The 8,562-nt window shown below is 34.7% G+C and overlaps 1 protein-coding gene across 1 annotated transcript; it reads left to right on the forward strand.

The window, feature by feature from the left end:
• The first annotated feature begins 666 nt into the window (after positions 1–666).
• LOC137726424 (beta-glucosidase 12-like) lies at positions 667–4,158 on the forward strand. Its single transcript, XM_068465351.2, has 13 exons — positions 667–855; positions 1,038–1,107; positions 1,365–1,423; positions 1,573–1,648; positions 1,820–1,897; positions 1,991–2,078; positions 2,160–2,415; positions 2,605–2,720; positions 2,860–3,077; positions 3,214–3,245; positions 3,339–3,441; positions 3,590–3,698; positions 3,815–4,158. Exons 1-13 carry the CDS (start codon positions 685–687, stop codon positions 3,984–3,986), a joined length of 1,548 nt encoding a protein of 515 aa, XP_068321452.2. The 5' UTR covers positions 667–684; the 3' UTR covers positions 3,987–4,158.
• Positions 4,159–8,562: the final 4,404 nt, after the last annotated feature.

Raw genomic sequence — 8,562 nt, forward strand, 5'->3', positions numbered from 1 at the left:
TTGCCGGAAAACTCAAGGGTAACTCAAGGATTGATCATTGCAAATTAAAATGAGATTGATCGTATAGTTGTCTACATTATCTTACTTTTCAACTCAAGGAATAATTTGTTTTTATAAATAATGTATTTTCATATATATAGTATAAGTTATTGATTTTTTAATCTTAATTTGAATATCATATATGCAAAAAACTGTTCAAATTGAAGACTGTGTAGTTATCCAAATATGTCAATAAAATGAATAGTTCATTATAAATCTTTTACTTAGTATCAACACTATCGATTGGGTTCATATATTTAAATGACTAAACGATCTCAAATTCAAATAATTATTTTTGTTTAGATGATCTTCAAATAAAGATTAAGGAATTGAAGGATCACAATATAAAATTTGAAGAGTGTGTGCATTCCTCGTAGGTGGAACGCAAGGATTGTCCATTCTTTTACGTACGTACGCAACTTTTGGGTACATGAAACGTGCTTTCTTTTAAACGACAGACCATGACTTGGTCTTTAAACTAGGGCTTTCAAAGTCAATTTTGTTTACAATTTTTAACCCTTTACTATTCTCATGAGCTAGTACGTAGACACCATATCCCTTCCTCCCTTTCTCTATATAAACCCCATGCAATATTCCAGGAGGAGATAACTTAATTATCTCGATCGATATCAAAACTCCCAAGTTATGGCAATGAAATATTCACGATCTTTGCTCTTTGGTGTGCTGCTACTCATTGGCTTTGCATTGACAAATAGCAAAGCAACTCATACAGATCCACCTGTTCATTGCGAATTTCTCAATCGCAGCAGTTTTGAACCAGGGTTTATATTTGGCACAGGTTCCGCAGCTTACCAGGTCTGTATATATATGTATTTTACACACACACACACACATTTATATATTTCTTTCGGGATTATTTACCATATTTTTGGTGTATTTTATACATGCAGTTAGCATCCATGCATGAATTATAATGTTGACATCTTCCTTGCGTGTGTAGTAGTACTCTTACGTATATGCATGTGTGTATATTTCAGTATGAAGGTGCAGTAAAAGAAGATGGAAGAGGCCCAAGCATATGGGATACCTTCACCCACAAACATCCAGGTCTGTGATTTAATCAATTGGTAATATGAAAACTTTAGCTACTTCATTTCAAAAGGAGTATAAATAGCACCTCATTCTTTTCTTCGTGAGGACAAGTAAACTCCAACCTCTCTAATAACCATGCACTTTGTTGGGAGACGAATAGTACGTGGTCATGTGATATGTACAATATATGTATATACTTCATCAGTGCGCACGCATATAAAGTACTTTGCACATGATATGGATTTCACCATTATGTTTTTGAATAACTACAGAAAAAATCGCTGATGGCAGTAACGGAGACGTCGCTATAGATCAATATCACCGCTATAAGGTCTAAAACCTCATAACTTTGTCTCTTGACCCTTTATACTTGAAGGGCACATGTTAACATATTAAATTGGAGCCTTTATAAAAATAAAATAAAAAGGACAATATATAATGAGATCCTCAATATTTAATTTTAAACTTTTGTCATTTTAGGAAGATGTGGGGATTATGAAGGATATGGAGTTGGATGCTTACAGATTATCTATTTCATGGTCCAGATTATTACCAAGTAAGTTGCTCCACATCCTCATATTTGGTTGGGACCAATGTCAATATTGTGCATAAGAATTATTTTTCCTACAAGAAAATTATTCTCTTTATATACTTTTAACTAAAGTAATGTGATCGAGTTATCTACTGGTTAACCCCTTTTTTTTCTTGTTATTTTTTTTCAAATTAGATGGAACATTAAGTGGTGGCGTTAACAGAAAAGGAATTGATTATTACAACAATCTCATCAATGAACTCCTACGCAATGGTTAATCATCCTACCTTAAACAATTATTACATGAATTTTTAGAACATCATTCAATTAGACTTTTAATTTGATTTTACTGATCATGTACTGCAGGTTTAAAGCCGTTTGTAACAATCTTTCATTGGGATGTTCCCCAAGCTTTAGAAGATGAATATGGTGGTTTCTTAAGCCCTCGTATTGTGTAAGTGAACAAAATTTATTTTCTCATTGATAATTTGATAAAATACATACTGATATACGTAACATAAATTTGCATCTACAGCGATCATTTTAAAGACTATGCAGAACTTTGTTATAAGGAATTTGGTGATCGAGTCAAGCACTGGTTCACGGTAAATGAGCCATATACTTTTAGTAGCATGGGTTATGCTGTTGGGACTCTAGCACCGGGACGCTGCTCTTCTTGGCAAAATCTAAACTGCACCGGTGGAGATTCAGCCATTGAACCATACTTGGTGACACACCACATTCTTCTTGCTCATGGAGCAGCTGTAGAATTGTACAAGAATAGATATCAGGTTCAATAACAGTTTCTTTTTTTTTATTTTTTTGGGTCAGCATATTGGCTCCTAATTGAGAATTCTATAAGAATCATTATTATTGAGTTGTAATACAAGAGGGAATACTCTCAGTAGTAAGATAATCTAAAGGTTGTATCTTTTTCTATAACTCCTATTTATTCAACCAAAATTCATATTTTTGGGCAGGCATCTCAGAAAGGCTTGATAGGAATAACATTGGTGACATACTGGTTTGAGCCTGCTTCGGAGTCAAAGCAAGATAAAGATGCTGCCTTACGATCTTTGGATTTTATGTTTGGATGGCAAGTGTCTTAATAAATTATATATAAACTCAATTACACGTTTACTTATGACTTGTAACATTGATGCAACCTAGCTAGCATTACTATTTATATATAATGCTATAATTAGGCTAATATTTGGAATTTTCATGTTTTGTAGGTTTTTGGACCCGTTAACAAGTGGTGACTATCCACACACCATGCGATCAATTGTTGGAAAAAGATTGCCAAAATTCACAAAAGAACAATCCAAGTTGCTAAACGGATCGTTTGATTTTCTTGGAATAAATTATTATACTGCTAGATACGCAACTAGTACACCGAAGAACAATTCACTACAGGCAAGCTTCGTAACAGACCCTCAAGCTGATCTTACAAGTGAGTGCGAAAGGAAACTTACTTTCAATAGCTTAAGTTCTTTGTTCTTCTTGACCTAGTTTGACTTCTTAATTACATTAATTATATTCTAATATTTACACCAATTGTATTCTAATGTTTGTAAATATTGTGGCAGCTGAGCTTAATGGAGTACTTATTGGTCCACAGGTATACATCAAATTTATCATTTTGAGCTATTTGCATTTGGAGGATTAGTTTTTTACCCCAACATTAACGTATTATCTTGAAATGGTGTTGCAGACTGCTTCAGATTGGTTATATGTATATCCAAAAGGAATTCACGATCTTGTGCTCTACACAAAGGAAAAATATAATGATCCACTCATTTATATTACTGAGAATGGTATGTCATACATACTTTTAAGCGTTGATTAAATGCAAAAGTTTCACATATTTATAATGGTGTAAAATGAAACTACCCATTTTTTTTTTTTTGTTTTTTTTAGAGGAAAAAACTAAATTTAATTTTTTGTGCAATAATATGTTCGTAGGTGTATCAGAGTTGAATAATCCAGAACTATCACTTGACGAGGCTCTTCATGATACCAATAGAATTGACTACCACTACCGTCACCTGTGTTACCTTCAAGCGGCGATCAAGTAAGTAGTTATTAACAAATTAATTAAGGCTATATACTGCCTAGCCTTCTTAAGTTATTGTTATTTAATCATTATATTGACCTAATCCATTTGAACATTTGTGTATTTGTGTGCAGAAATGGTGCGAAAGTGAAGGGATACTTTCCATGGACATTGTTGGATGACTTTGAATGGGATTCTGGATATACCGTCCGATTTGGTTTAAACTACGTGGATTATAATGACGGGCTAAAAAGACACCCAAAACTCTCAGCACATTGGTTCAAAAATTTGCTTAAGAAGAATTGAAGGAATTAAAAGAAATTTATTGTTGATTATAAACATTTAAGTGGATAATTGTCCTTTTTATGTATTTGTATTTCAATTCCTTCCGCATTTGTATTTCCTTTCAGTAATGTAAGTATTCTTTGAGATTCAATAATTCAATAAAAAGCTAAAAGAGTTGTGAATGCTACAGTAAGACCTCTCTATACAAAGGAATAACTTATTTATAGCCGTAAACAGTTTTGGTCCTAGTTTGGGTTGAGGAATAAATAGCACATTGTAATAAGTTATTATTTTTCTTGGTCCTATTGTAAAGAAACTCGCCTCGACATAGTAGTAATTGTTAATAAGTACAATAATAAACAAGGCCACAAAAAATAAAAAAAATAAAAAAATAAAAAAAAATAAAAAAGGTTTTAGATGGACTAAAATATTTCCAAACTATTGTTTGCGATGGTTTTCTTTTTCTTTTTTTTTTTTTTTTTTTTTTTTTTTGGAGTTGATACCACACCTTGGAGCTTTTGGGTACGTATGTAAAACCTTGTTAATATCTTCTTGTTGAAGTCAAAATATTTCTAGCTCCTCAGGATTATCTTCGTCCCCTTCTTGCCTAATTGTATTAGTGATTATTTTTTCAATTAAGGCGTGCTCAACTTTTTGCACAACTTAACACAAATGTTTTAACTTAGGTGGCTTTGCATATGACCTTGGGTGACATGACAAATTTGATAGAAGAAAAGAAAAAGTATACGCTTGAACTGGTCGAAGGTTGGATTGTACGTATTTGTCAAATCATCATTAGTGAGTTCTAATGACGAGTTTATGCACAATAATGACATTAGGAATTAATTGTTCGAGAGCGGTCTCCTTGTATAGTTGATGAGGGTCTTCGGCTCCCATCCACGATTGATGTGGGACTCTAGGAGTTTTATTTTTAGGTTGACGCTTGTCGTGTTGTGATTGGTCTCTTGATTGGAGAAAAACTCATGTGCTTCGGCAAGGGTGCCTCCACATGAAGTCTTCAGTGGGTTCTTGAAGGTATAAGGTTGACCAGTGCTTAGTAGTTTCGAGGGTGGTGAACTACGGAACAAACAGTGGTCCCCCAAGTTCACGAGTGAGGAAAGCTTCTCGGTTGGAGACTTGCAAAACCCAAATTGGTGAGTACTCATGAAACTTTCGAGTACTAAAGTGTATTAGAATATATTAGGAGTCCACCAAATCTCCTATGGATGAGGATTACTGAAGGAGGTGTCTTATATTTCCCGAGCCAATGAAGAAAATAGACTTTAAAAATTCTTTCCTCTTTTTTTGGATGTAGCCCAAGTACATATTTTTTTTTTTTCTTAAGCCCAATTCCTTCTTTCTTTTTTTGTTGAGAAAAGAAAATCTTATTGAAGTTTTTTCATTTGTGTATATAACTTGAGTGGTTGAAGCTTTTTCCTTTGGACAAATGGCTTGAAGGGTTGATGTTTTTTCCTTTGGGCACATAGCTTGAGTGGCTGAAACTTTTTCCTTTAGACACATAGCTTTAGTGGCTAAAGATTTTTCTTCTGGGCGCATAGCTTGGCTGAAGTTTTTTCCTTTGGCCACGTTGTTTGAGTGGTTGAAGCTTTTTCCTTTGGGTGCATAGCTTGAGTGGCTGAAGCTTTTCCCTTTGGATACATACCTTGAGTGGTTGAAACTTTTCTCCTTTGGACACTTAGCTTGAGTGGTTGAAGCTTTTTCCCTTAAGCACATAGCTTCAGTGGTTGAAGCTTTTTTCTGTGGACACTTAGGTTGAAAGATAGAAGTTTCCATTTACCATTGTTGGCAAGTAATGTTAAGATATAATACTTGCATGTTGTCATGGTGGCTATATAGGTTATTGAAGTTTGCGACTTCGAAGTTCTTGTAAATGTTGGAGTAGAAAATGCCTGAGGTTTTTAGAAAACCTATAAATGAGTTTCCTTCAAACCATATCCATGGCAACCCAACTAATTTATTGAAGCTACAATGTTTGACCTCCTTGTCTAGTTGAAGGAGATGTTAATAATGCTTCATACTGCATGGTGCAAATTAAGCCACTGAAGAGTTGAAGCCTATGTGTTGCTTGAAGCCTTCTGGAAGCTATACAAATTGATTGACCTCCTAAATGTGTTATTACCCCTACGCAGTGCCTTTATATATAATAAGAAGGTTGGAAAGAAATCATTCTCCACCAAGGAATATAAGTCCCAATAGGAAAGAATAACTAGAATAAAATCTAATTTAAGATTTACACAATCACACTTAAATAACAAGTTTATAACACTCCACCTCGAGTGTGTAAATCCTCAAGTAGATTCGGCATCATGTGTTGTTGAGGAAGTCGACTCGTCGTCACTGATTCTAGGAACACGGTAGTCTCAATATGGTAGGAACTTGCATAAGGAAATAAGTCTCAAAAAAAATCCTAAGCCTATGGTAAAAATCCGAGTAAGGACAAAATAGTTAAAGAAAAATTTGTGAGCAATGCAAAGTCAAATGAAATGTCTACAGGACGTCATTAGGGATATAACCAACCCAAGATGAGAGCCTCGTCAAAACCTTGTCAGGTAGCAAAACCCCAGTGAGAAAAATGCTTCTAATCGTAGGGAAAAATAGTACATTAAGATCAAGCAAGTATACTTCAGGATACTCCCCTGAGTTTGACATAATTCCAAAGGGAACTAACAATGTTACAACTCAGAAAGTTTACGCATACCAATCCTTGAACAAGCTTCTGAAACGTCGCCTTCGGTTGTGATTTGGTGAAGAGGTCAACCAAATGGTCTTATGAACGAATTTGCGTGACTTCAACCTTCTGATGCTCTTGTTGGTGATGTGAGAAGAAAGACTTCGATGCAATGTGCTTTGTGTTGTCTCCTTTGTTGTAACCCTTCTTGAGCATTCGATGCATGCTGCGTTGTCTTCATAGATCATCGTCGGGAAGTCAACGACGGGGAAAAGATCGCAGGGGCTTCAAATATCACCCACAACCGCTACCATCCAGAAATATTCTTGAGTTGTTCAATGCATGCTGCGTTGTCTTCATAGATCGTGTACGGCGAGAATTTCAGCATTGTTGGGCGAAGTGGCAACTAAGGTCTGTTTAGTTGACCTCTAAGAGATTGCGGTGCCTCTAATGGTAAAGACATAACAATTCCAATCAAAGTTTCATCTCCAAATAGATATCCACCATGGCTGACCAGACTTCTTCTGTAATGGAACAGATTGTGCAACCTAATATCCCAAATTTATGCTTTTGGCAAAGACCCATGAATTTGAAATTGCTTTGTGTATGTGATTCACCATATTTCTGTCCAATTTAACTTCACTAAGGTCTCTCTTATTCTGGTTTCGTATGGAGGCTAACCCTGAAAAATGCAAGAGGAAATATGCAGCTTTCTTTTGTTTTTTTTTTCGTTTTTTTCTTTTACTTGTCGGTTCAGTATTGCATAGACTTGTGATCTATGAAATAAACACATGCTGAAGGCTTCTCCAATTCCAACAAGTGACAAGCACTGCACATAAATCAAAAGAAAATGAATGTAGGCCACAAGTATATTATACAGCCAAATAAGTAGACACTTAAATCATAACAGACCATTAGGTTTATTTAAAAATAAGGAATTATAACATCATATTTTCCTCCACCTCATTAATATAACTGTAAAAGCACAACACTATGTAATTCCTTTCGTCTAAGTCCAAAATATCACAAGAAAATGTGGCTATCGCGAGAAAATAAATAGTAAAATATGCGTTCATCATTATGCTATTTCTTAATGCTTCCATCCCTCCTTGGTCGTGATTTCGATCTTCCTCTTCATCATCATCAATATCGCTCTCTTCACTATAGTCTTCGGGGTCATCAAAATGCCTATCACGTTCAGAATGCCTCCTTTTGTAGTTATGAAGAGCCATTGTAGCAATGACAATATTCACTTGCTTATTGAACACACAATCAAGCATATCCCTCAAAATTGCCCACCTTTTTTTTCATACTCTAAACGTACGCTCAATTACGCTTCTAAGAGAAAAATGTCTATGGTTGAATACCTCTTTATGCCCCGTTGGTTGGCCACTCCTATAAAAATATGAGAGATGATGTCTTTTACCTTTATGCCCCATGAGGTGGTATTAAATTCCAAATCCATAAGTTTGATAATATCTATTGCCATCTAACATACAATATCCAACATAACACCAAAATATCTACTAACGATCTCCGAAGAGTGTTGAAATTGCTCTTAGCTATTCTTTTTTTTTTTTTTTTTTTTCTTCTATACTATGTCCTAACATATGCAAGAACATTCCTAATATCACTTTCTCCTTGAACCTTTCAAACTATAGTTAGCTTGCAATACTTTTATTAACCAAATGTTACCTGTTTGAAAAAAATTCATACATGGAGTTTTATGCACATATTTTAGATAATATGCTTCAATAGCTCGAGTACAAGCACATGCTAATATGTCAAACTCTTCCTCATCATTATCTAGAATGCCCATATTCAAGCGCACCTTCAAGTTAACAAATAATCCTTAACAAAATTCAAGCACCTTGCCAATTAACAGTTGTACCAATATTGAAAACAAAG

The sequence above is a fragment of the Pyrus communis genome, chromosome 5 (assembly GCF_041283825.1).
Source record: "Pyrus communis isolate YQ-2024b chromosome 5, ASM4128382v1, whole genome shotgun sequence".
NCBI classification, from domain to species: Eukaryota; Viridiplantae; Streptophyta; class Magnoliopsida; order Rosales; family Rosaceae; genus Pyrus; species Pyrus communis.

What these genes read in the sequence shown, in the direction of transcription:
- LOC137726424 (XM_068465351.2), top strand. Translation starts at nt 685, where the DNA reads ATGGCAATGAAATATTCACGATCTTTGCTCTTTGGTGTGCTGCTACTC. An exon ending in CAGGTTCCGCAGCTTACCAG is followed by an intron (nt 856 to 1,037) that starts GTCTGTATATAT and finishes TGTATATTTCAG; the next exon opens with TATGAAGGTGCAGTAAAAGA. An exon ending in TTCTTAAGCCCTCGTATTGT is followed by an intron (nt 2,079 to 2,159) that starts GTAAGTGAACAA and finishes TTGCATCTACAG; the next exon opens with CGATCATTTTAAAGACTATG.